Source organism: Dermacentor andersoni, chromosome 7 (genome assembly GCF_023375885.2).
Source record: "Dermacentor andersoni chromosome 7, qqDerAnde1_hic_scaffold, whole genome shotgun sequence".
Taxonomy (NCBI): domain Eukaryota; kingdom Metazoa; phylum Arthropoda; class Arachnida; order Ixodida; family Ixodidae; genus Dermacentor; species Dermacentor andersoni.
Window position 1 is genome coordinate 163,009,909 of NC_092820.1, and position 27,660 is coordinate 163,037,568.

At 41.5% G+C, this 27,660-nt stretch overlaps 4 protein-coding genes across 4 annotated transcripts; 2 read left to right on the forward strand and 2 right to left on the reverse strand.

Annotated features, from left to right (window-relative positions):
• Positions 1 to 154: 154 nt before the first annotated feature.
• Positions 155 to 14,294, forward strand: PIG-H (Phosphatidylinositol glycan anchor biosynthesis class H). The gene is made up of 5 exons (XM_050180400.3): positions 155 to 520; positions 736 to 814; positions 889 to 1,016; positions 2,505 to 2,582; positions 8,032 to 14,294. Exons 1-5 carry the CDS (start codon positions 260 to 262, stop codon positions 8,107 to 8,109), a joined length of 624 nt encoding a protein of 207 aa, XP_050036357.1. The 5' UTR covers positions 155 to 259; the 3' UTR covers positions 8,110 to 14,294.
• Positions 9,914 to 15,690, reverse strand: LOC126533126 (uncharacterized). The gene is made up of 7 exons (XM_050180399.3): positions 15,607 to 15,690; positions 15,476 to 15,512; positions 15,328 to 15,412; positions 15,091 to 15,243; positions 14,808 to 15,004; positions 14,512 to 14,741; positions 9,914 to 11,918 (listed from the first exon to the last, which is right to left on the reverse strand). The coding sequence occupies exons 1-7, from the start codon at positions 15,666 to 15,668 to the stop codon at positions 11,873 to 11,875; spliced, it is 810 nt and encodes a 269-aa protein (XP_050036356.1). The 5' UTR covers positions 15,669 to 15,690; the 3' UTR covers positions 9,914 to 11,872.
• A 59-nt stretch (positions 15,691 to 15,749) lies between these two features.
• LOC126533128 (uncharacterized) lies at positions 15,750 to 17,521 on the forward strand. Its single transcript, XM_050180401.3, has 2 exons — positions 15,750 to 16,052; positions 16,126 to 17,521. Exons 1-2 carry the CDS (start codon positions 15,844 to 15,846, stop codon positions 16,460 to 16,462), a joined length of 546 nt encoding a protein of 181 aa, XP_050036358.1. The 5' UTR covers positions 15,750 to 15,843; the 3' UTR covers positions 16,463 to 17,521.
• A 350-nt stretch (positions 17,522 to 17,871) lies between these two features.
• Positions 17,872 to 27,612, reverse strand: LOC126533123 (uncharacterized). Its single transcript, XM_050180395.2, has 8 exons — positions 27,504 to 27,612; positions 26,902 to 26,983; positions 25,925 to 26,062; positions 23,396 to 23,530; positions 21,948 to 22,059; positions 20,925 to 21,007; positions 19,844 to 19,935; positions 17,872 to 19,488 (listed from the first exon to the last, which is right to left on the reverse strand). Exons 2-8 carry the CDS (start codon positions 26,975 to 26,977, stop codon positions 19,411 to 19,413), a joined length of 714 nt encoding a protein of 237 aa, XP_050036352.1. The 5' UTR covers positions 26,978 to 26,983; positions 27,504 to 27,612; the 3' UTR covers positions 17,872 to 19,410.
• Between the last annotated feature and the right edge of the window lie 48 nt (positions 27,613 to 27,660).

Consider the following 27,660-nt stretch of genomic DNA (forward strand, 5'->3'; position numbering starts at 1 on the left):
CTAAAGAAAGCAATTCTCTTGTAAATTAATCATAAACTTTATAAATATTTTATTTGGTGAGAAAATTATGATATTGGACAGGAATTAAAACGATAAAAGCTGATACGACAATGGAACTGGTGTACTAGCCTCACCGCATTCAGCGTAGCAAAGATGGCGGCGTCCTGTAGCAGCCCGGACTGCTTTGCTGTTTAAATGGTTTGATCACCTTATGATGATTTGCTCGCCGCGTTCGCACACCTTAATGTAATCTGCAAGGATGACTCACAGCATAAGAGACACGGCCGGCAGAAAATCTGCGACGGCAAAACCGACCGTCAACGGCAATGCAGTCGGGTCATCGTCGATATTCCCGTGCGAAAATGTCAGGGGCGAGCCGCTGGACTTTTGTGCCATTAATTACGGCAAAAACTTAGTCCAGGAATATATATTTCGACACCAAACCTTCAACACTAAACGATGGCTTGTCTTAACGCCTGTTTTTCTCCTATGTTTTCTCCACTTCGGGCTCCATACGAGAGTAAGTTCAAGTTGCATCTTGACCATAACTGGCATGGCATAATACATACATGGACAGAGGAAGCGCATTACTTCTTGCGTTCTTTACTGATGCACGACTGCTAACAAGCAACAGTTGCGTGTCTCGCAGAACGTTCACTGTTAACGTCAGTTCTCCGCAGCCTTGCGTTTTAGGCCGTTACCTTCACCTAATTTGATGTATCACCTCTTCGCTAGGGAGTCGACATTCTCGGTCTGTCTCTCATCGTGTTGTGTCTACTCCTGGTTGTGAAGCTTCGGCGCCGTGTGAAAGAAGGTAAATTCTGCCAGATTGTACCTCCTATCCGTGGGACATTGAGGAATCCGTTTGCCTGCTTGTCTTCCCCGCAGAATCGCTCCTGGTGATGAGGTCGCTAGGTCTGCAGACCACGACGACATTCGTGACCGGCAGGCAAGAGTCGCGGTTTATCAACAGCGAAAGCATTGAAGACGTCGTGATTTCGGAAGCAATATCCATGGTACTACCACATTCAAGCACACATTTCATGCTATGTGCCCATGTCTTTGTGCCTAATTGGATTGAGCGCGTTGAAATCAGGATGTAGTAATCGTATCCTCAGAGCAAGACGACATTCACCTTCCGGAGAAGGTGCCAACAGACAAAGTATGCATTGTCCGTTGGTGCCTTGTTCTTAACATTAATGCATGCCAACTAGCCCAGATTTTGGTAATTCATTAGTAATTTCATACAGCAACAAACATAATGCCAGCTAAGCAGGCTTCGCTAGAAATTTGCGCATGCGCACTCTTTCCTGTCAGCACTGCACAGTTATTTTTTTACGGAAGCAAAGGAGAACAGATACCAGGCTAGGGTCATAAATATAAATATGCTTTATTTATAGCTGCTGTTCTAGGCGACTAGCTTGCAATGCTCAATTACAGCAATGCATGCAGAAATGTGAGCAACCTTTGCTTCCATTTGTAATCTTCACATTGAACAAAACATTGTCGTCGGTGTTGCATTAGAAAGTTTCACATGTTTCTGTTGACATTAAGCATTTGCTATGCGAGCGTCGGCTGAGAAAGGACCTCTCCCACTACAGTGCACTACATCACCTAAGAAGCAAGCAGTGTATGTGTCCTGATGTCTCTACACGATGCTGAGCTGTCGCACACCTTTGGGAGCAGTTCTTGCATAATTATATGAACTCTTTAGAACCTTTAGGAGTCTAACTCCCATATTAAGAACTGCGTCTTGACTTGGTCAAAATAACGCCTGACGTGAACGTGCTGAAGGAAACGCAATGAGCATCCTGGGCACGTTCATGCCAGGTGTCATCATTCATGAATACAGGGGCAAGAACTAAAACCATACAGCACTCGTCCTGTGTACTTCCCTTTTTGTGTTGCCATCATTTTACGCGCTGGTCCAAAGAATGCATCAATTACAATTCGCCCAGCTTTCCACCTTACTGCAAGAACCATAAAGCAAGAAACACTGTCATACAACATGCAAAAACTCTTGAGAAACACACCAGGCTATTGCTGGCGTATTGTGCCAAAACGCTGAAGAATACATGTAGAGATAAGATGAAAGTAGCTTCAGTTTGCAAAAAGTGCTACACAAGCTTTGTTGAAGCTACTTGCAGTCATTCCAATCAGCATCATACAGCATGTTGAGCAGTTGTTCAGAGCAGTGCATGAAAAAATGTTTTATAATTGCTTGTTCTGCGTCGCAGAGTTGCGCAATCTTGCAACAGACTTTCCCTTAACTAAGCCGAATTACAACCATTTCAGAGGTAGCACTTTGTTTTTTACTCTCCTTTTTTTAACTGGTGAGCTGCCTGTAGTATTGATGCTGCATAATGCAATTTCTGGTCTTCGCAGAAAGTTGTCAGTGATGAAGCTAGATTTACCTTCACTGCTGAGGCAGTGCTAGTAGGTGTTCGCATTTGTACTTTTTTAAGAAAGCAGCTTGCTGAAGCCTTGCTCTTGTATCCACACAGCACAGCGTCATCTTTTACTTGGTTATATTGCTCCACAACGTAGATTCCAAGGTTCCCAGCCTGGTGCCTTTATTTCAAGTAAGTGTTGAAGCATTGTCTTTGGAATGACCTCCACAGCATTGCGTGTCTGCTTGCACAGGCCACATACAGGGTGTTCTTTTTTTTTTATCCTAGACAGAATTTTTTAAAATCACCTACATCATATAGCACAAATATACTCATTGAGCTGGATTACTCAAAAAGGTGTGCGTTACTTACACTTGAAATCAAAATGCATAATAGACTAATTAACAAAATGTCATTACTCAGCTTATTAACCAATTACCTTAGCACACAAATTGCAATATATGAATTTGAGCCAGTGACTTCACAAGACAAGTCCACTTAATATGAATTTTGAAACTAGCACTAATTTTGAGATAAGCGCTGTCAAACTTGCTGTAAGAACTCACCATTGTTTTGCTTACTCTTTAACAAAAAACCTTTTTGTGCATTAAAGCTGTGATATAGCTGTGTTAAAGATAGGTTCGACAAATATGTATGTGAATGATATGTCATGCTGCCTTGAACTGTAGGGGCGCAGAGGCTCTGTCAGGCATTTTGCCTTTACCTCTGCCCCCTACACGGAGAGAATCCGTGAAACAAACAATAAAGAAAGAAAGAAAGATATTACTGAAATGCCAGTGCATTTCGCCACAATTTTTGGTAACGCATATCTCAAAGCTGGTGTCATCCCCATAGTTCTTTCAAAGTGAATATGACTTTCGAAGTCGTCAGCTACAATCCATAAACTGCTATATCTGTATTAATGCAATTAGTCTAAAGGTTGATTATGAAATCTTGTTAATTAGTCAAATATTCATTTTAATTTCTCACACAAATAATGTCCACTTCTGAGAGTGATCCAGCTCAAGAAGTTGGAATTGTGCTACATGCCCAAGGGAATTTCAAAAATGAAGTGTTGAAAGCTACATTCGGATGTGCGCACAAACAATCCAGTTTGTCGCCTTAAAGCTATGGTGGAAGGTAAGATCTACAAGGAAAACGCTCGTCTGAAACCACATTCCACGGAGCTTCAAACTACCTTGGGAATACAGTGGTTAAATTTGTACAGAGCTGCTTTATCACACATGCATACCTTCCTGTAGTCCCATGTGTGAGCTAGGAACCTGAACAAACGAGAGGGAGGAGTACGTGCCGTAATGCATTTTGATGGCTATCAGTGCTTGTGCAGTGAAAGGCTCGCTGTTCTAACAAAAGAGACATTTAAAAGTGGCTGTAGGCATTAAATACATTATAAAATAAGAGGCTATAGTAGAATGCGCATAAATTGCACAAGAGGCGGTGGCATTGCGGTAACATCTCTTCCTGCTATGCTGCAGTCCAGGGTTCGATTCCCATTTGGAACTTTCTTTCTTTGGCTGGTTATCTTCTTTTCTTTCTCTTTCTTTTTTTCCTTCAAGTTTCTGACATAGCGAAAGCATGTTTGCCCCTTAGATCTGATAATGGCAAATGACAGCAAGCAGCGCATCATACATATAATTATGTTTATTGTGCTGTTTCTATAAAACGTTCATCTTGCTGTTTTTGCATGCACTCTGTAGCGCATGTGAATTGAGACCCAGCGAAGCAGTTGGAGATATTACTGCAACACTAACAAATCGACTGACTTGTGATAGTTTCTTTACTTGCAATAATAACCACCGACTGTGAACATACTGCTGCATAATTTTTGTTGATTTCAGCGTTTCTAAAAACCAATTCTTGTGCACTCTACGTACAGTCTATTCTAATATACAGTGTATCGAACACAAACAGCCACTGTATGTTTTGTTAGAAAAGCCAGCCCTCAGCCACATTGGCACTCATTACTATTGAGGTGAGCTACTGTCTGTGTATTCTGGAGCACGTTTGCGCAGAGCTCCATCTATACAGCATTCGCTGCTTTAAGTGGACGAAACAGTGTCAAAGTAGAAATGTGCATATTCTACTGACATGGTTAAAATATGCTTTTAGGCATAGGCGGTATGTCTCATAAAGCACTGGAACTCGCTCTGTCAATTTTTAAGCTTTTGTTAGTGGTCTGCCTGGCTGTATAAATAAAGCACTCCCCTGAAAAAGTGTCAAGAAAAAACTGCTTTCAGTGACACAGCAAATGGTATGACAAGGGTCACTCGCGCAAGTTCGAGGATGAAAACTGAAGGCGACTTGAGAAGTGGTTAGCGGAGCTAACTGTATGGAAAAGAGTTGGGCTTCTCTGCTTTCATTAGTTGAAGTATTCTGTCAATTTGTGGATTGCCGTTTTGACTTCAACATCTTCATAATTGTGAAATGCTGCAACACGAACGGATTTCCACGAATCACTTAGTGGAAGGCGGTGGCGAAGCGTAATTGCAGCATTGCTCTATTGGTGATGAGCGCATGTTGTTGTAGCATCGCGTCAAGGAGCGCCAAATGGAATGCAATCATGAAAGCGCTCACCAACACTATAGAAGCAGATGCGGGAGTTGTTACAGCAATGATGAGCATGCCGATCTGCCTGGGTTGTGCCGAAACAGGCATGCTGCACCACAACTCGCTGGCGTAAGGGCTGGCGCAAGGGTAATATTTATTTAGCTTTTCTGCATGCTTACGCTTGATGTATCCTAACTTGAAACATGGCAAAAACTGCAAGAAACTAAGAATGCACTTCCATCAAAACACAGCGCGATCCATCTAACGTACCTTCAGTTACAGCTTTTTGAAAATTCTGCTAAAAAAAAGAAAGATAAAGAAAAGCACCTCGTATATGTACGTACACATTTGATTGCTGCTAGCATGAACAGGATGAGCTCAAGGAACCCGCTGTGGTAGCATACTGGCTTTGGCATTGCACTGCTAAGCCCGAGGGTGCGGGATTGAGCCCTGGCTGCGGCGGCCGCATTTCAATGGGAGCAAAATGCAAAAACGCCTGCGTACCACACATTGGTTGCACATTAGAGAACCCCAAGTGGTCAAAATTAATCCAGAGTCCTCCGCTCCGGCATGCCTCATAATCATATCGTGATTTTGGCGCGTAAAACCTCAAAAATCAGGTATTAGTATAGGGCCTTTCTTGCAGGAAAGTGACTGAAGTCCGTATAATACTAACAAAATTATTGCTGGCATATAGTCAAAGCTTTGATGAGAGTTTGCAGTGTCAGGCACGGATGGAAAAACAGCTGTGGTCATTCTCCACATTTATGCGCAGATCCAAGTTCATTTTGGACAATTGCTTTCTAAGAATTGTATATAACATGCAAGAATTCTTCTTCACAGCCTGTGTCTAATACGGGTGTCGCACAGAGCTCTATTGATCATGATCAAGCCCGATCCAGATCGAATTTCTCGGTCGCGATTGGCTTTGTTGCTCAATCTGCGGGAGGGAGCCAATTGCAGTTGAGAATCTAGATCCAGATAGGGCTCAATCGCGATCAAAGGTGGCTGTGTGTCACTGGTATAACACAGAAACATGTACACAGTCCTGAAACATTATATGGCTTATCAGGACTTGGTCAAATGACTACACTTGTTTACTTCTTCTATTGATGCCACAGTTTGGTCAAGAGAAAGTTTGTTCAAGTCAAGAAATGAAACTAAAGGCCTTTGCTTGTGATTTTGTTCTTTGATAGGTTGCTTCTTTACACTGAGCAAATCATGTGATTCTTACGGCTAACATTGGTACCAGTCTAGTCTGAATGAGTATTTGCTTAAAGATTTTTAGCTTGTACCTGTAAATGTGTATTACTGGGTCACTGGAGACATGAACAGCAGGAACAACACTGGTAGTGACATCTTGTGGCGCTTTGTTCAGCCACAACACATACGAAACGGTTTTATGTTAAATAGGTGTTCTTGTCAAAAAAAAAAGCCTGCATACTAGTAATTATGTTATTGTCAACACTTTACACCAGCACTTAAGTAGAATATGGTTGTTTGCTGTAATAGTAATGAATGAATGAATAAAACTTTATTTGGCTACGTACAACATGCTCTTGCTTGTTGGCTTCAGCATTCCGTAACAAAAGGTGTTTTCCTTTATGCCAGGTTCATTTGCAAGACAAGTTACTGCTGGGCAGGGGATAGTCGTGCGCAAGACTTTGTGCCAGATATTCTGTATGGCTCTGATGAGTGAATCTTTGAGTATCCAATGAGCAGCTTCTTCCATCTCTTGTTGGAGGTCGGTTAGTGTATGTTGGGTTCTCCTTATAAAAGCAGCTCGGCTTAATTCGTGAATTGGGCATACCCAGAGGATATGCACTGTGGTTGCTGGAGTTTGGCGGTGGATGCATTTGGTGTCACGGTACTTGGTCGGGCACATCTTGTGACATGCTAAAATCATTGTGAAGCTGCATGTTTGTAATCTTCTTAGTATGACTTCATAGAGGCAGGTGGATCTTGGCGGTGGGCCATCGTGTTTTGTGGCTTCTTTCAAATTAGTTTTTAGTTTTCTCCTGCGCTGCAGTTTGGTTCGATAGTTGGCTTCAGAGGTGTCGCCTGGATGGATAAACTTTGCAGTCTGCTTCGAACTGCTGTCTCCAAGTTCTTCCTTGATTTGATGTGTGAGGCTCTCTGTGCCCCCTCTGGTTAAGATCGGCCCCACCAGGTGGCACCACCGAACGGGCTGCTTGTGTTTGCGTCTCAGGTAACTTTGTATTCCGGAAATGCAATACATTTGCAGATAATCTGAAACTCTTTAAAGGGCCTTCACAACAGGGCTGGCCATTCTGAGCTGACAAGTCCGCTAATGATCATGTGTGCTAAGTATTGCATCCCTACGCGATAGGAAAGAGCTTAAATTTCAAACGAAATGCTGTTTGCCCTTCTCCTCGCGGGTGCCATGCTCGCAGTCTAAGAGTCGATATCAATCACACAAGTGTGCCTACGGTCATGACAGTGCTGTGATGTCAGTCACAGTGACATCTGACTTCGATAAATATTTAAGGCAACATTGGTTATTTTTGTTGCTTCAGTGGACCAATGAAAGTTTAGAGAAATAATAAAGCATACAAAAAAGCATGTGTGGTTTTGTATTCGCATCATAGCGAGAGAGACATACTTCCATTTCGTCTACTTGTTCTCACATTGTGCAGTTGCTCATGTAGAGAATGAAACTATGTCATTTTCTACAGTGTTCCAGCACTGTGATCGTGCTCTTTTATCCTCTCAAGTCTGCCTCAGTGCTCATGACTGTAGCACTGGCTTGTACTACTAATCAGCTGTTCTCTTGCAGAGCACGCAAAATCGTTTGCTGTGCGAAAGGAGACAAACGTGTCTATGTTGGCTCTTCAAACCATGGGTTATAGGCACTTCAGATATTTCTGTCTCTGCTATTAATGAATTAATTTGAAAAATGCTTGTGGTAGAACACTCCTTAGAGGGCATGTAACAACTTCCAGCGTATAACCAAAATTTGCTATTTGGCCTGGTGAGGGGCCCTTTAATCTCTAAGGGCTCGTGAGATATTCAGTCCTTGTGGTTTGCCTTCTTTAACTTTTGTTTATCACAGAACACCATGCCAAGGCTCGACGCCCTGAAGATGGTTTACCGTGGCATCCATGACTCATCTTGGAGCCTGCAACAGTGATGCCGCATATGCATGCAGTAATCGGAACTGCCGCCATCACCTTTTGCTGGCAACCTGCTGTTGACCAAGTCTGTCAGCGCCTTGCAACCACTTGCCATATTGACTTATGTGTTGATCGTTTTACCATTTTGGGGGCACTTTTCACCGTAGCCGCTTTAGATGCCGCTCGTGATCAGTGACGTCCCACCCTTCTTATTTACTTATTTATAAAAAGCCCATCCTTTTAAAGTTGTGAAATTGCCAAGTTCTTAATCTAGCTTTTCGTGTAATCAACTGGAAATATTTACATGCTTTTCATGTCTAGTACAAACTTGGAACATATCGCTTGTGTGTGTACTGTCCACCTTGTAGCGGAAGGGGCTGCTTCATTGTGCCACTTAAAAAGTAGGAAGCTTGAATGGTCACTCAGCTATCGAAAGCTTAGCCTTACCTTAAACAGGTACTGACGTCGAAATTTTAGCTTTGCTGCCTGATAACTCATTGCATTAACATATCATGAACCACACTCTAAAATTATCAAGCATCAGTTTCACTTCTTGCTTTCTTTCTCTCTCTTTCTTTTTCTTCATCATCATCATCATCATCTTTTTTTTTTTTTTTTTTTTTAACTGAATGGTTCTATTTCCTGAACACATTATTTTGCAACCCTGTGTAGACATTTGTGATAGTAGATTGTGCAGTCTTTGATAATGGGGACACCTCACTTCTCATTCTGTACAGCTCTTGAGACCACAGCTTGGACATTTGTGTCTTGTACACAGCATGGTAACCACACTGCACTTCATAGCCTGTCATGTGATGCTGCTGTGTGTCTCCTTAGGTTCACCATTTTGAAGAACTGAAAGCACATTGTAAAGGTTCATGTTATAAGCTAACTGTTGTGAATTGGTAAACTGAGCCTCTTAATTCATGGTAATAATTATGAATTATCATAATTATCATAATAATGATAATAAATGGAGGCATGCCATAGCAGGGGGCTCTGGATCCATCATAACCACTTGGAGATCTTTAATGTGCACATAAGTCTAAATACACAAATATTCTTCCATTCTTCCTTCAGCCATTGCAGCCAAGATTTGAACCTGCAGTCTTGCGTTCATGGCTGAACGTCACATCCGCCATAGCGGAACCACAGTGGTGGGTATGACAAATGATTGTAAGCAAGGCAACCCAAAGAATGAAAAAATCGCTACTGTATTAAAGTTTTCAAGTGGTCACTACAGGCAAACACTTAAGTCTGGATAGGGTGGTAGATACCATATTTACTTAATAATAATGTGCGCTCGATCTTTAATGGCCAGAAATGGGAAGTGCAATGCTCTTGATTGTAACTACACACTGATTTTCATATTTACAAAAAATGTGAAATGCAATATGCTTGATTTCACCCTAGTTTCATCCTAAGAGAGAGGAATACCAACTTGTTCTCATTTCAAAAAAAATAAAATTTAGAGCTCAACTCTGAAGTCATACGATGTGCTATTCAGACATCAGCTGCGGATGGTGTCCATTGATGATGCACAAACTTCCAGCACTCGCACCTTCCTTTGAAATTGGAAGGTTGGATCCGAGATTTGAGGGTGTTGCTTTGACCCCACTAAATGCAGTTTTGGTTTCTCAATTCTAACATACATGTCATACTGTAGTGAATTTTTTTATTAAAGAAACATCACGTTCAAATTGAGCCAATGTGGTAATTCTCCTGAAAATCAATTATGCACTTGTTCTATGCCAAGAGATGACTCAAGTCATAGAATTGTTATGGACCCGTTGCAGTAGCTGGTTATGACATGCTGATGAGCTCATCGTTGCGCGTTCAGTTTTGGACGCATTTTGATAAGGGAAAGAAAATAAAAAATAAAGCGCTCTTGTACTTGGATTTAAGTGGATGTTGAAGGGACACAAAAGAGAAAAAAATAACTTCACCTGTATTAATGAAAAACCCTTCTACAATACCAAGAATGTCACTCTTACCATTAGGGGAGGCTTGGTAAACCAGAAAAGACACAAAAACTGAAGATGAATGGCTAGCAGTAAACAGCGCCAAACAACAGGACGAAGAGAGGGACACAGACCACAGCGCTGACTAACAACTAAGTGTCCTTATTTTTTCAGTCGGCATATACAATACCGCTATATCATAGCACAGAAGCAACAGCATTCAGCAAGCGCAGGGGCGAAAATTGCAATCAATGCGAAAGAAAGGCAATCTCCTTCGGAAGGAGAGAAATGGAGGGAAGGCTTACACATGCTTCGCCGCTATTATGAATCTGGAAGGCTTTGGAACTAAGACGTGCGCGGGTGGTCATTGCGGTATTTTGACAGATAGGTCACATCTTTAAAAGACGGCTTGCAGCCACATTCATTGCAATGCAGTGATAATTGACTATCTCTAGCTCGTTTTTGAACTTTGCTTGAGTGTTCGCGTATGCAGTCGTTGATGCACCGACCAGTTTGACTGATATAGAAACACTTGCATGAAAGAGGAGTCTTATAAACCACCCAGTCACAGCAGTCAACAACAAACCTCTGCCTGTGCTGCTTTTTACTTGTTTTGTTGTTCTTGGTCACCCAATTGACTTGGAGGCACAGGCTACCTAACTTATTTCTGGTAGTGAACAGGCAACCTAATGCCTGCCTTGCTGACAACTTTTTTGAGATTATGCACAACCTGGTGCACATATGGGATAACCGCAACCATTTGCCGTGAGCGATTCTCAGATTGAGCAGCTGCCGATTGCTTTCTTTCAAGGCTTGTTGCGAGGCTTTCAGCGATGTTTAGCGCTGTTTACTGCTCGTAATCACGAACCAACCAGCCAAAATGCATACACTTATCAGTGGCGACACTGCCTTGGAGTTCCCGCATCGGTTAGGCGCGGCACTATGGATTTGGATGGCGTCTGCTAAGCCCTAGTTTACCTTTTTCGGTAAACTTGGACAACATTATGTTCTAAAAGAGCCAAAGACTGAACTTAGCAAGGCTCGAAGACTTTTGCTACTCACTATGATAGCTTGAAATCCATAACGTCACACTGACTTACAGGTGTTGGGGTTTCAATGTGCACTTAGAATTTTAAAGAAATAAAAAAAGGGAACTTTGACCTTTATTTTCTTTTGTAATAATCAATCTATTACCGGGAAATTAACCTTAAAAATGGGTGTTTTTGAAGTATACTTTATCAGTTTGAGCTAGTTAACTATTTCATTGGAGTCCCCCACTATGGCATGCCTCTTAAACCTGTTGTTTTCTTTTTTAAGTATTGTGTGTATACTGTTATTGTTGAAGACACACTTTATGTGGAAACCTCGGAATAGTAACTACTTCAGCAATTTTGTGCATGGGTTACACAGAAGTGAAAAATAAGAGACAGGATACCACAAAATGTCTACAGGACAATGCATTGTTCTGTCCATCTTTTCACTGCCCCATCTTAACAGTGTGTTTGCTTTTGTGCTTCTGTAGGCACCCCGCATTAGGAAACGCTATAGCTTAGAAGACACTTGTGTACGTATTTTGCCAGGACATTACTTCTGACCTCATGATCAGTATTTTAACTTATAGTACTGCCTGATAGGCTCACAGTACATTTTGATGTGAAGTGTTAGATCCTGTATAGTTGCCCACCTGTTTAGATGCTGGTTTGTCTTCTGTGATGTAAATGAGGTGAAATTATGAAATATATTCAGTTTAGTTTTTTTATTTTCAAACTCTTGCAGAACTGCGCAACCCTTGTCTGTTTAACAAATGTTTTGTGACTCTTCATGCCATCCACTTTGACATCTTGTCAAGAACTGTTGCAATGCCCCTGAAAAAAGAGGAGTAAAAGACCATGGCACTTACTGTATTATATGCAAATATCTTAGAAAGGCTCGTACTTAACAGTACATTGCAAACATGACTGAATATGTAATCAATAGCATAAGTTTTGTGGACTCAAGAACAATGAAAAAGCAAAACTTTGTTAACAGCTTGTACCTGCAGGCTGTAAATTCGAAGGTGTATCAACAGGCCTGTGCACATTATATTCACCTCTTTTTGCAGCCTGCACGCCTAGTGCATGAGGTAACTTTAAGCTGTTGCACCACAGATTCTCATTTTGTTTTAATGCGATTAGCATTCTTAAGGTATGAACCTTCTGGGGTCGATTGCCTGTCTAGCTATCTATATGTGTCTGACCATTTGCCTGCAAACTTGAGTCACTTGGGTCCATTGTCTAATAATGGGTACTGCATCCAGCTGCTGTGCTGAGAGAACAGGGTTCAAAACCAACTGTTGAACCAACTTTGGTCACTGAGTGCCGCTTTTTACTGAACTTCTTTGACACTGACTTGGGTCAATGAGTACTTGGCACTTTGTACAGGGTCCGTATAGTTCAACGAACATCTTTGATGCCAATCTTGAGCACCGAGCGTGTGGCACTAGGTATGCGCTGCCCTTTAATGAATCTCTGTGTGCCAACTTGGGTGACTGGGTGTGCCACTACATATGTGCCTCTCCAATGAAAAAGATCATTTGAAATTCCTCCTGTGCACAAGAAAGTAGACCTGTGCTAAGCACGGAATTCACAGCGGCACTGCTACATGGGGCAGTGTGTACAGTGTGAAGTGAGAGATAGAAGCCCAGCTGCCTACACGTTTCAGCATTGGCAATACTGTGTGTGGCTACATTGCCTCGATGCTAATCGCATTAATGTTGACATTCATCGTGAGATGGGTTCTGCCATAATTTTTTGTTTTCTGAAAATTTTTTGAACAATGGGCTACATTGTTTGTTCTCATGAGTACCGCAGAATGATGGAGGATTGGATTAGAAATTAAACTCATATGGAATGGCAGTTGCAGCGAAGTAGAATGCAAGTACTAGCATAGGCTCATTTCAGCTAGGACAGCTGATCAATGTGTTTGCTGATATATTTACTGATGAGTCATTCAATTGGTCCACTTGTCATAATGCCCCAAAATCACACTGGAGAACTTCAGATTAATTCAAAATGCTAAATTTTTTTTATCACCAGCCAAATTTTCAGTGTAAGAAAATTTAAATTCTGTTTCATTTGCAATGTGGGCTGCTTTATATATATATATATATATATATATATATATATATATATATATATATACAGCGTTTCCATTTAGAATGCTGCGAACCAATACTGTTGAAATGTACGCAACACCCACATTATAAAGAAATACAAGGCACTGAAAGGCCCGGAAGCTTTCTCTGTAACAATTATTTGTCCTTCATTCGATCACATGAAGCAGCAGCCCTGCTATTGCAGTGATAGCCACTCAGTGACATGGAAAGAATAGAATCAGAAGAAAAGCATTCTCACCAAATACAGCCTCTGTATTAAATCCTCCATATTGTGGAATAATCTATGTACTCAAGAGACTAGCTTTTGTTATTTTGTCATAATGAACTAGGTGGCAAACGTGACTGGGGGTGTCTCAAAGAACGCATGTTTTTCATGTCTGTAAGCAAGTTCATGTCTCATGTCTTCAGCAAGTTTGGCTGCAGCTCTCAAAATTGGTTAACACTGTATGTGGCTCCCCTTTCATCCTGGTAATGCTGTTTCTCACATCTGGATGAATCACTTAGCCAGGATTACTACTTTGTTCTCGACACTTTTTCTTTTTTGTGTTGTACTCATTTGTGCAACTAGGCAGGAATCACAATGGATGGAATATGAGCACTCTTTGTTTTGCCACTCAGGCCCACGTCATGATGTGACATTGTGGGCTTGAGCGACTTTTGAGGCATTCCCGAGATAAATTTTTGCAGCTGTGTCGTGGAACATGCTGTGGCATGATGCATCAGAAAGTGTTTTCAAAAGTATGCACCCTAACATGCATTCTGTGAGCAACTGCAAAATAAGTTGTGTATGTTTTATTTATTTTTATGCAATCACTCTGGATTTGCATCTCTGTGGCCTGTTGCAAAGATTGCCCTTATTACAGACTTTTCTTTTTTATGCATGAATACAAAAGACGTTAATAGACTTTGTCTCAGGTTTTATGTCAACAATGAAAACATGTATGACGAGTATTAATACTAGTGATATTATTTTGTATTTTATTGTTTTGCTTTCAATGATAAAATGCAAATAGTAAATCATCAGTGTCGTGGGTACCTGACCAAATGTTGACTGTAGATTTGTATTAAATGTTGTTCCAATTAGTTACCATGGTGGTTGTGCTTTTATCTCACTGTATGTGCATTCTGAGTTTTGCTGTCACTTAAATGTTTTGTTATTATGTTCTGTGGGGGGGTGGGGGGGGCATAAAACATTCAAATATTTAAGAAGGCAGCTTTGCATTGTTGTCTGTTTTACATAATGTAGCCAGTGATCCACTCGTGAGTTATACACAACAATGCAGCTTTGTACTCTGTGAAATCACCTTCTTAGGCTTTGAAACAATCCAGTGCTTGCTGTTGGATCATTGCTCTGGCCAAACTGAATGGCCTTTGGCCCACTCTCTCTCAGGGACACGCTGTCGTCGAGGAAGATAATAGCATTGTTGCCATTTTGGGTATCCGAGGTATTTGCATATTGCTGAAGTGCTCGATAGATCATGTCAGGTATGTAGTATTGCTTCACAGCAAGTTTGTGCCTGGAATCCTTGGGCGTCTGAAAGGGAAAAAAAATGTGTGTTAATTACACTCTGTCCAGACATGAAAAGTGTCACAGGTTTACCACATAACGCAGGCAGTCCTGCACTGAAAGTGGCAGTGCGCGCTCCAGGTCACGGCTGGATCCTCTGTGTACTACAGCGCGTGACGCCGAGCAATTCCTGTGGCGGTACACTGCAGGAAGCCTGATCTTGCGTTTCTCTTTATGCGATGGCCATTTTTGCTTCACTGGCGGCAAGGAAGTCCCACTAGTTGAGCTACCTGTGAAAGTAAATGAATTCGAGGCGAAGAGCAATTCACCACCAATGAAAAGAAAGAAAAAACATACGAGTAGTGAAATTTACAACCTTCGTCAGTGTTGCGATCACGGATGCCGCCTGCCGAGTGCTGGGCGACACTATTTCTCCGGACACGCAGATGAAATTCATGATGGTACAATTCGTACTTTGCACCGTCTTTTTCAAGGACCATTTGACCACTCATCTTCCATTCACGAGGTTCTGCGCAGAACACGTTAAGGGCTTACGCGCACTAAGCGGCGGCGGAAACACATGCAAAATGTAGTGCTTTATAGAAAAGGATACCAATGTCGGCGATGTACTCTCCATTGGAAAGCTTCCGAGGATAGTCTCCCTTACTTACGGCCTCTACTACTGTCGTAATAATGCCCTGTGGAACGAAAAAAGAACTGTCAGTAAATGAGCAGGTGAGACAGGTGACTGAAAAGACTACCTCTTCGTGGTTTAGCACGTTGACGCTACCGGGAGGCCTGTATCAGCAGTAGAAAATAATTTCTGTTTAGGGTCAGGTATCTTAGCCAGTGCTAGGGTGACAATATCCTTCGCACATTGTCTGTATCTCACCATTCAAGTATGAACTTGTACACGAACTTCCCATGCCAACATAATTTGTACCGAGGGGCCATGTTTCGTTTGATCTGCGTCGTCTGCTTGTTTGACTAGCCAACTGAGTAGTAGCGCCGCAGTATCGTAGTATAGCCATTGAGAAGCCAACCGCAGCCGATAGGAATGCATATGAAGCCAACAAAGCGCTGACTGCAAGTTAGCTTGGTTAGCTGTCTAGCGCAAAACATCGGCCCTATGTCCCGTTTTTTGAAACACAGTAAAGTGTTCGACGACTCTAAGGGCCGTTTCTTTCTCGTTTTGTTAACAGAGGAGAATGACGCAAGGCTGTCTAAGCTTAACTTATCCATAACAGATGGCAACAGCGTTTGGAAAGCATCGACAAGCTTCGAGGAGTCGTGCGGATCGCTTAACTCCCGTCGCGAAGAAAACGTTAAGCATTTAATGTAAGTGTGCAAACAAAAGAAGAAAATGTTTCTAGCGGATAACCGTTAGTATTGTACACGCTAATCTTTGCAGAAGGCGTATCGGCAACTGCAGACTCGAAACTTGTGATGACACCGATGAATTGTCAGTTACACTCCTTCCTCCTGGGAAAACCTACGAGCTCGAGTTCAAGAAGGCTACTAGTGCGAGTGCGGCGCTAGAACGTCTTGACCTGCTAGTGGCCGTCGCCGATGCCGGCGATCTCAAGACTTTTGTGGACTCTGTCGATAATGACACCATGGTTGCGGTCGCGTCAGCTAAGAGGAGCAAGTCTCGCAAGGAATCTGCACCCGTGGAGAAGGAAGGCATGAGCCTACTAAACCCCAGAAGTAGAAAAATCCCGACGAGCAGGGGTATTGATTTCGACTGACTGATGCAGGCATACGAATTGCCTCAACTAAGTAGACTTTTAGGGTGAATCCTTTAAGCTCTCTTGGCCCCGTGTCGGTCGTCGATCGTTTATCTGTCAGATCTATGTGCATGTTACCTCCGGCTTCAGCGCAAGTTCAAGTTAGCCTTGCTTAAGCCGCACGCACCCGAAGAGAATGCCACTCGCTTGCGCGTGTGAGTTATTGAGCCAGTGAGACAAGCTGCATATGTTTTTTTGTCTAGAGCTGGGAGGACATGTTTGGCTGGTTGGTGCTTACTTAAGGACATAGTGCAGTGCAAAGACGCAGCCGTGTAAAAAAATAAAACACACACAGACACATCAAAGGCAGCTACTAACTACTACTACATTCGAGAGGCAGCAAGATCACATTGTATATGTTTCCCAATGCAGACACGTCACAGCCACGTCAGGAAGGGTGCATAGCACATTTGTGAAAAACTCGAAAAATCGGTTTTTGAAAAGCTGCGCTCCACATTATGCAACACACAGTGGAAGTCTGTTTAAAAATGCATTACTTTTTTCTTTAACATGAGATGCTTCCTAAAGTTGCTGTGGCCTATCTTTGCTTGCACCCAGTATCCTCACATGAAATTTGCATTGGCAAGGGCAGGATTTTCAGTGTGCAGAAAGATGTGCAGCCAAGTCCATCAGGTTACTAGCATGCTCCCTCATTCGTGTAATTAATGCAGCAATGAGTTTGCCCTATAAGCCACTTCACTAGTGTACTGCACAGAAGCTACAGCGTGCATCACTTGGCACCTTATCCTTGAAACTCTTTTGTGATGCGAGGACAACGTTTATCTCTTTTGGGAACAGAGAACATGACAGCCACTCTGTAACTGTTTGCATCATTATGATTATTATTATTATTATTATTTTCAAATTTTGGCTCATCATCTGCATATAGAACTTGAATCACTGTCTCTGGCTGCTCTGATCTTACTGTGCACAGTTCCTGATGTGGCAGTGGTATGTGCACATGGGGAAAAATGTATATCAGCATCTCACTGCCTGTCGAATAAAGTTCGTAGTGCCCGAGATTTGTGTCTGCGTGTTTTTCCACATAGTTGTGTATTAGCACTGGCATCAACTATGCCCCAAAGCTGTTGTGAAGCTTGTCATGGCTTCCTCAATCCAGTATGGAGCATTTCTGAGGCCCGTTGTAAGGATTGTACACAGCAAGAGCCAAGTTCTGTCCAAGTACTCCACCTCATGCAAATTGAGAAAGCCGTGGCAAGCTTGACAAAACTTGCCAAGTTGTGTAGCAATGGTGTGTGCAGGGCTTTCCATCGGGTGTGACAAGAGTCTGGAACTCTGCCCTTAAATAAATATTTGTTTGTCTGCACAGCAGCAAGACTACACTTATTAATCAACACACTACAGCAAAGTGCAGATATTTTTCTTTATTTCTTTTACTTTTTCTGTTGAGGTTTACAAACATGAGTGCAAAACATATTTAAGCAAAGTTAAAAGAGTTACTTTACAAAATGCCAGCATGAAAGCACAGAATGAAAAAAGTGATATCATACAAGCTTGATAGGTATGAAAGAGGGCTTTACTCGTTGGAGGTCATTATCAACAATTCTTCTGTTTTAATGTAATTTCTTCAACTATCTGGACTTACTTAGTCCAATTGAATGTTCACTTTTATGAAAACAATTGCCAGTGACTCTAATTTGTGGTACTGTACTATTGTTAGTGCTTTAATCTTGTGGCACTTTTATTTTTTTCTGTAATGAGTGAGTGCAGCTTCTTTTTCCTGGTAGTCTGCACATGCCGATAGCACCTAATAGTGACGATACCTGCCATGATGGCCGCACTTCAATGGGATCAAAATGCAACAATGCCTTTGTACCGTGCATTGTGTGCACATTAAAGAACCCCAGGCGGTCAAAACTAATTCGGAGTCCCCAACTATGACGTGTTTTGTAATCGTATCATCGTTTTGGCATGTAAAACCCCAGAATTTAGATAGTGTCAATAATGCAAAAGTTGAAGCTAGGCGATTGACTGTCACTGCACGAGGTGCTCAGCGCTTTTTGCGACAAAAACTTGCTAGACAAAGGACAAGCTCTGTTCAGCAAGCCTTTCTGCAAGTGGAAGTCTTTCTCATAAAGAAAAGCGTGTTGACAGTGCCTAATCTGTTGCAGTGGCTATGGTATTCTGCAGCCGAGCATGAGGGCTTGGCTCACGATTGTAATTGGTGCATTACAATAAAATCAAAATTCAAAAATGCTTACGTGCTTAAATTTAGGTGCACTTAAACGAAAACCAGGTGGAATTGCCATGGTGGTTCAACGGCAGGCTATGGCATTCTGCTGCTGAGCATGTTATGCAGCAGGTTCAGTACCATACGTGGCTACCATATTCCTCCACTATCGCAACAAGCGTGCAATGCAAAAGCACTAATGCAACATGGTTTCATGTACATTAAAAAAAAATCCCAGGTTAAAATTAATTTTCAGTCCCTCACTATGACAACTCTCATAGCCCTCGAGACATCAAATCCCATGAATGAGCAGAATCAAACTTATGCGGTCAAAATTAATTTGGAGACCTCCGCTGTCCATCACAGTTCGCAGCGCAGCTTCAATATGTGCGACCACAATTATTACTATTCAGCCCTGGCATGACAGTTTGGATCATTTATCAGCAGCAACAATAGCACACTATGCGTGACATTGTTATACACATCAAACATGTGCATTTCTCTCTCTAAACAATCGTTGGTTGCCTTGCGTATAGATGAGAGCACGAAGAAGCACAAATTGGAAGACAGAATGTCTGCATTCTCAGCTGGTAGAATGATTTCAAGTGATACAGCTTTAGTGAAAGAGGTTAGCCAGCAGTTTAGCTGTAGTGGTAGCCTGCCTCAAATCAGTGCTGTGGTACACAAGAACAACTTGGCACAGTGTATGTATGTGGGCTTAAGCTGGAAAAGCAGGCTGAGGTGTAGTAGGTTGTTCTCCAGTATAGTTGAGTGTCTGCTCCTTAGGGAACTGCACCTGCAAGAAGAAGGTTTGTTTGACCCTTTGACTTTCTGTTGCTAATGATGATAATGATCAAGTCAACAAACTGAGAAGCAGGTCACGAAAGCAATTATTTGGTATAAAGTGGCAGCAGCTGATCAAATGAGCTGTCCAACTTGAAGAAATGGGCTAGTTACGATGCCAAGGTGACACAATGCAAGCAGTACAGGCAAATGAGGACAAAAAGACAAGACACACAGCAAGCTCATTGCGTGCCTCATGTCTTTTTCATCCTCATTTTGTTGCATACCCTACATCATGTAATCAAAGAAGAAAGTGACAAATACAGCAGTGACTTGTATTTTAGCTTATGACTGGTAAGGTCTCTTACCGTTTGGTCTATGTAGAGTGGCACCTGGTATTGTGCACCGGTTGCAATTGTGGAGGGGTATGGCATGCTAACTGCCAGCTGTTCCTGTGAACCTGCAAGTAAAACTTTGTCAACCCTGTTTTTGTCATGCACTGTTGCAGGACTATTATGTCATGCATCATCGCTTTTTCAGCCTCTGTTGTAGTGCTGTGTGTGAGCTCTTTCTCTCTCTCTGTCTTCTTTTTTCTGTCTTTTTGCTGTTGCGTTTATGTGCAGAACATAGTGACCGGGAGATACCCACTAGAAATGGTAATTGAGTGCATGTCCAGCTCCCTTCAAAGATGGAGCTGGAGATGACAAAGATGGAGATGACTCCGGAGGCTCCATTGCTAATTGTTGCTGAGGGAAGAAGTGGACAGCTCCACACATGCGTTGATATGCATGCTTTAACAAGCATGCCTAATTGGTCCACATTACAGAAAAGGTTACATGATGTGTGCAAACACTTGTTCAGGATATCTTACACCTTTTCTTCTTAAGTTGTCAATGTACCAATTCATGCCCATTCATGCGACACTAGAGTATAACACTGATGAATGGGCTTCTCCTAAACATGGAAATTGTGAACTTGCAGTGTACCACTAGAACAGTGCATGTTGCCTTAACTTTGACAGTACCAATAATCAGGGTAGTACTGTGACAATGTCATGTCAATATCATCTATATCTATGTCTACATTATTTGGAGGATGGAAAAGTTCCTGCACTTCTGTCTTCGTTTCTGAGCATGCCCTGTAAAATCACATTAGTTCTGGTACAAGATGTACTCCTAAGACCCAAGCAAAGTTCCGGGACATAATCACTCTTAAAGTTGATTCTTATTGTTACCAATAGGTATGTTACAAACACAAATAACACAATTTTGTTTATATGCAATGGTTAGATGTGGAAAGCAGCTTCTCCATGCTACACCCATAATGGAAGATATAGGATGAAAGTTTCTTTTTGCTGTCCCATGTCTACTGTTTTCTACATGAAGGTTCACACACAGTTATAAACAGAAGATAACAGGGAATTCTATTCATGAAGTGTAGATGTCTTACAGGGCTTGGTTGGTGGGCTGTAGATTTCGCCGGCAGTATATTCTTGCTGACTCACCATGTGATTGCAAGAGAAACACATCACTCTGAAATGTACATAAGCATTGCTTGAGGTTATGCTCCTGCCTCGCGGGCAGAAAGAACTATGCCCAGAACATTAAATAAGAATCACCTACACTGATGTTTTCTTGACGTTATTTTACAGTGACTGTTTAGAAACAAAATCGATGTGGCGCATGTCAAAAAACACATGTGGTATAACTTAATGTGTAGTCTTACACTATATCATCTCAGCACATGTGTTGCTTTGGAACATCAGACACAATCCTCCTGTCTGGTTGTCAACCAATCAATCGATCAATCAATCGAGTAAATTGAACATGGGTCATTGTTATTGCTGAGTTTGGGTGTGTTGAGCCTTACTGTGAATATCCAGTTGCTTTGGGTCTTGCATATGTTCGGTGTCACACTGTAAGAATCCATTAAAAGTGTGCTGCCTCTCTCCACCCAATTTGTTTGAGGATTGGCTGTGGGTTGAAATTTAGTTTGTGAATCCGAAGCCCATTATTTCATTCCACTACATGTGTGCTTTCATGAGGCATGACTGGCATTTTTGACCGTTGAATACTTTATTATAATGTCTACTGAACACCGATTCGTGTAAAGAAATGTACACTCATGTAACTATCAAGTAAACAAAGATGATGCAAAAAACAATCAACAGGACAGGCATTCTTAATTCTCAAACAACTTGCCCTTATACCTACTGAAGAGCAAGAGAAGAAATTAGTCTGGACACCCTAGCAGAAACTTCATGAAAATGAGCTTTCTTTCTGTATTTTGATTTTTCTTTAAATAAACATTTTTGGCCCTCTTGTTTGATTCTGGCATGAGTGTTCATGTTGGCATTGTGAAGTATATACCGCTGTTTTATTGAAGAAATAGTGGCATTTAATTTAAACATCCAAGGCATCAGAAAAACAGTGCATGAGACAAAGCCTGCTGCACCTGCCACGAGATACTTACTTTGCCAGCAGGTAGAAGAGGGACACCTTGAGGGCAATGATACCAAGTCCCTTAAGTATGACAACGAGCAGGTTGGGTTGTTCCTGTGGGAACTCCATAAACCGCTCAGTGTCTGCATAAAGATACGCACACATGAATACTTGTTACTATCAGTATCACATGTTTAGATTATGCAGCCTCCTCAGATGCTGTAGCACTCGATGCAGGTACAATCCTACTATGCACAAACAGTTATATAAGAAGCCAACAAACACTGACACCACGGACAACATAGGGGAAATTACTTGCGCTTGATAAATGAAATAAAGAAACAATAAATTAATGGAAATGAAAGTGGATGAAAAAACAACTTGCCGCAGGTGGGGAATGATCCCACAACCTTCGCATTGCGCATGTGATGCTCTACTGTAATGCGAAGGTTGTGAGATCATTCCCCACCTCCGGCAAGTTTATTCATCCAATTTCATTTCCATTAATTTATCGTTTCTTTATTTCATTTATTAAGCACAAGTAATTTCCCCTATGTTGTCCTTGGTGTCTGTGTTTGTTGGCTTATGATATGACTAATAAAAATCTGGCCCCTCGGTTAACCCCCTTTGTTCTTGTGCACAAACAAATGTGACTGCAAGGCCAGAATAATGTAACACTTCTATTCCAATTCTTCTCCTCAGTGGTCTCAATGGTGCTGCGCCTTTGTTACCACTAGGATCAGCCGGTCATGAATGGTGGATGAAAAAGAAATAAAATCAAGCTAATTAAGGAATCATTATGTTATACTAACCCAGCTGTAACCTTACAACACATTCCTTGTAAATTCACCTCCAGTTAATAGTGCAGCGTTGCCACAAGGAGAAGTCACTCAGAATAGATGTTCCCTCTCCTCTTTAGGAATTGACATGGCCATAGAAGGACATCTCACAATGTCCAATCTTCTTTTGTTTCTTGCACCAGTTGCATAGATTATACCACATATTTCCAATAGGCTTCACAGTTGTCAGCAAGAATTTCATGTGCACTGATACATGCTAATATGATACTTGTGAATTGCGTCGCTGCTTGGACCACTGCAGCTCAACCACCCAACCTTGTAGATTTGATCAATAAGGAACTTACTAGTAATAATAGCACAATGAGCAAATGTTACGTTGTCAATTGATATACTGGCTACCTGTATTTCCTGGTACTGTAAACGTTAGGGAAACTAGCTGTTGAAACATACATATGTACATCTGTATGCAAAAGTAAGATGCCTTCTTTCACTTCTTGGAGTGCGTTTGCGTGTTGCACGATGGGACAATCGTTCTTTGTTGCTTATAATGTATTTCACCTTCTGAATACCGCCCTAAGAAATGAGCGATGGAAACTATTATAGCTTGGGTAGCAGGAGTGTAAAATAAAAGGTGACAGCCCATTGTTTTTGAAAGATGGGAGAATATCTGCATGCGTACCATCTTGCATCTGCGTTGGTTCGCACCAATCCTTGACCTGTTTGTATCCTGGCATGCAGGTGCACCGCTGGGCGCTACACATGAGGTGGGAGCTGCACTCGTTGTCGTGTGTGCAGTTCTCACCAAGGAGCATGACTGTTGAAGTGATCCAAAGGTGGAACAGAGGAAACATGCAAATGTGGAGAATGGAAAAATCAATTCCACGTGGACACTATAAAATTGCACGACTTTTAATTTCGACACACGTCTTAGGTGCATGTTGCATGCATTTCTTTCATGTGAGCTACACTCAACATTAAGGTGTGAAAAGCCTTTTCAATTTGGGACCAAACTGTGAAACTGTTTAGGGTGCTCATTAGGATGCGAAATTTTGTTAAATAACTTGATAAACACATTACGATTTTTTTTCGACAATTTTACTAAAGAACGAAAGTATAGCAATAGGGTGGTAGTTGGGTGTTAGACACTTATCTCCCTTCTTGAAAATGGGGATTATTTAGGCCTTTTTCAAAGAGCTTGGATGCATTCCTGTCTGAAAGATAGGGTTCACTATGTGACAGAATATTTCAGATATTAAGTACGTAATCATCTTTATGAGAGATGAGCTTTAGTTACCAAGACCAGGCCCTGTGTTTTTTAGACTGGAAATGACTGTGACTATGTCTTCAGGTGTCGCACGACGAAGGAAAAAGCTAAAAACTGTTTAATACCTTCCATTGTTTTTTTACATCTTTACCGGCACACTTAATTTCATTTTCATAATACCTAGTTTTAGCCTGTTTGAGTAATTTTCTTAATAAGTTAGAATATTTGTTATACCTTTCGTGAAGTGCAGTGTTAAACAGCAGTTTATTTTTTTCTGTAAAAGTTATCTTTCTTTGCGTAAACAATTTAGTGAACTACTGGATAACAATGGGTTACGAGGAGCTGAAAACATTTTTTTACAATTCATTACTACTGCGGAAGCTGCAATAGCATTGAAAATTATTTTTGAAAATGTGTTATAAGCAGTTTCAGGGTTATCACATGCCATTACTGGGGACCAGTCTGAAGTGTTAATTAATTCAATAAATATTGATGAATTAAACTTCTTTCTGGTGAACTTTGTATCGATAGTGCCAGCAGTAGAAGATAAATGCATGAATGTTGGGCAATGATCGGTTATTGAAGCTTCAACAACATCACAGTCAGGGTTATAAGAAGATTAGATAATATGTGGTCAATAAGAGTGCCCTGTTTATTTATGGGACAACAAGTTGGAAAAGTAATTAGGTTTTCATATGCAAACCCATTTAGGCAGCTAACATAATCATTAAGTAGTGAGTTTGATGTATCTAAAAGGTTAATATTATTATCTCCCATGATAATGACATTTTTCTGCTTGAATGTTAATTTATACAGCAAATCACATTGGGCTAGGCAAAACGCACTTCCAGATTATGAAGGTAAACAATAAACAATAGATGCAACCAACTATTAGGTTTTTCTTATCTTGTGAAACAAATGTATCTTGAAATTTGTCCCAATCAGATTCACAGTTTGCCATGTTGAGTGTCAAGTCAGAGTGCCACTGGAAATGCAACTTGGAGGATACAAAAATAGCAGCACCACCATGATTACTGTTATCGCCATGGCAGTATTCAGAAGAGTACGAAGGAAAGCTATACAAGTTATTGTGAGATGTGCAGAGCCAGGTTTCACTGACATAAATAACAGAGAAATTATGATGGGTAGATGATAAAAATTTGTGATGCCATCCGTGTTTTTTTGCAGGCTTTGCACATTGAAATGGATTAATGAATGGCAGGGTGATGAAAAATAAGCCTCAAGTTCTTCCGGTAAAAAGTACGAAGCCATTGGACACAACTTAAAGATTGAAGATTGGAAGGCTTATGCAAGGTTAGGTAATAATAGATAGATCAGAATCAGAAGCGATGCGAAATACCCGACTGTCAGGATATTTCCGCACCTTGATCTGACAATTTTCCGCCCAGATGAACTGCCACCCTTTACCCTTCTTCAAGACAAGCGCCCTGGAGGACAAACGCTTATTGTCTGGTGATAGATACTCATTGACGAATATCACCTAGGTGTTCTCTCTTAAAAACTCTATACTTCCGCTATTCAGTCGGGCTCAATTCGCGCCTTCCTCTTGAATTGTGTAATTATGTAATATATGTTGAACCTCACTATAACAAAGTTCGATGCGACACGAAAATGCATCCATTATATCCGATATTCGTTATAAGCACATGCCTATAAAATGTTGATATCGGCTTGAAATTTGCCATTAACTTCGTTATATCCGATATTCGTTATAAGCGAATTCGTAGCACGTTGATATTACGAATATTTTCACATTTACTCCATTATATCCTACAATTCGTTATGTCCGCGTGCAATGTTTATCGATAACCCGTATTACATTGACATTTTCTAGAGATTGTGCAGCAGGACACTTGAGCAGCAGACGAATATCAATACGCATGCATCTTATTAACCGCATGCGTACAAATCAAGGAAACTTACGTGGGATGCAGCTGTTGTTTTTCCAGCTGTAGTAGTGACCACCTATACAAAAGCAGCTTGAATATATGCATTGGCTTTTTGGTAGCAGTGCCTGGCATTGCGCCGTTGTGTTGCAGGCCGTTCCAATGAGGCGCTTTTCTGAGATACAAGAAAAAAAAGTTAATGACTGATAAAAGAAAAGCTTTAACATGAACTGTGCAAGGACGCCGCCTGCACAGGGCCAGCACTCAGTAATTATTAACAAAAAAATCAACAGATAAAAACGACATGCGCATGCATGTAACCACCACATTTTAACTCGATATAGTGACTCGTAGTTCAAATACAGTCTGTTAAGGACTTATTTTTATTTATTCACAAGCGGCTTAGCAAGTAACAATTAAGCGGTTTACCAAGTGGCACTTCCAAATGCAAAATAAATATGCATGAAGTATTATACATTTATTTTGCAACTGGAAATCTCTAATGTCTGTCACTCGAATTGGTCATCTTCTCAGCTAAAAAGAAAAAAAATCTATCGCTAATCTTACATCATACACAATTGCGTAAGTCTGTCTCAAAATTTTTAGTGGACTTTTTGCGAGTGGCTGAAGCTCTTGAAGAATTTGTGCCTGTAGCACATGAAGCCACTCCGAAAGCATATATAGGCAGAACCTCCATTTACTTGTATTCTACCGGAGTGCCAACTGTCGTACACAAAACCAACGCTGTCCGAAGACAGCATATATTTCGCGAGGGAGTGGCCTTTGAACCTTTGCCTCCGGGGTTATAGCAATGAACGACAAGGCGTACTGCCTACTATGGGTATTCACTGAAAGCTCTATATTCGAATCTCTATATGCCGCTCTTTATCACCAAAGCTCTAGATCGTCAGCGTCAGCTGCAGCTGACGATCTGTTGTGGTGGTTCGGACACCCTCGCTTCCGCGTACATGCATTCCTAAGCTTTGAGAATGAAGGCTTCGAGGAAATACTCACGAATAATAGCGGAGTCTACAGTTGTGCCCAGGCATATCAATTCCAAGACAGCAGTTCCAAGTAGCAACCAAGGCATTTTTATCTATGAAAGAAGAGAAAAATAAAATGAAGCAGCAGCCCGAAGGAGCTTAGCGCGTTCCACTGGTGCTGAATTCCTGAGAAGCTTAACAAGTTCATGTTTGATTTTGGCTATCTCCGATATTTGTGTTTAGTTACAAACGATAGCCTCAGAAATGAGCGCACACAACAGTTGTCTGAAACTCCAGCTTTTTCACATCATCACCCTCTACGTGGTGAAGCCAACTTACCCGTCCAGCTTGTAAGTGGGTTTCACCGCATGAAGTAAATCACTGCAGTGAAGCCACCCAAGCCATCGCCACGAGAATTGTTTGTTAAGGCAAGTTGCTCCACTTTACGCATAACAAGTCGAAAGGATTCGAGTAAACCGTTCCGGCTTTCAAAAACTCTGATATATATGGCCAGCAGTCTACAACATGAAACACACGTACTTCTACACACTCAATTTAAGAAGTGCATGACTGCGTACGTCTTATAAGTATTTTCATATAAATGGCAATCTGCATAACACCCAAAACATTTACCTTGGCGCGTCAATACGGCGTGCGCCCCTGTCGCATTTTATCATGTCATTTCATGCCTGCCAGTACACCCATTCTGCCCAAGTGGTCGGGATGCGCTCTGGAAGAAAAATCAATACAGGTTCTCCACTGAATGTGTGTGTGTGTGCGTGCCCGGAGT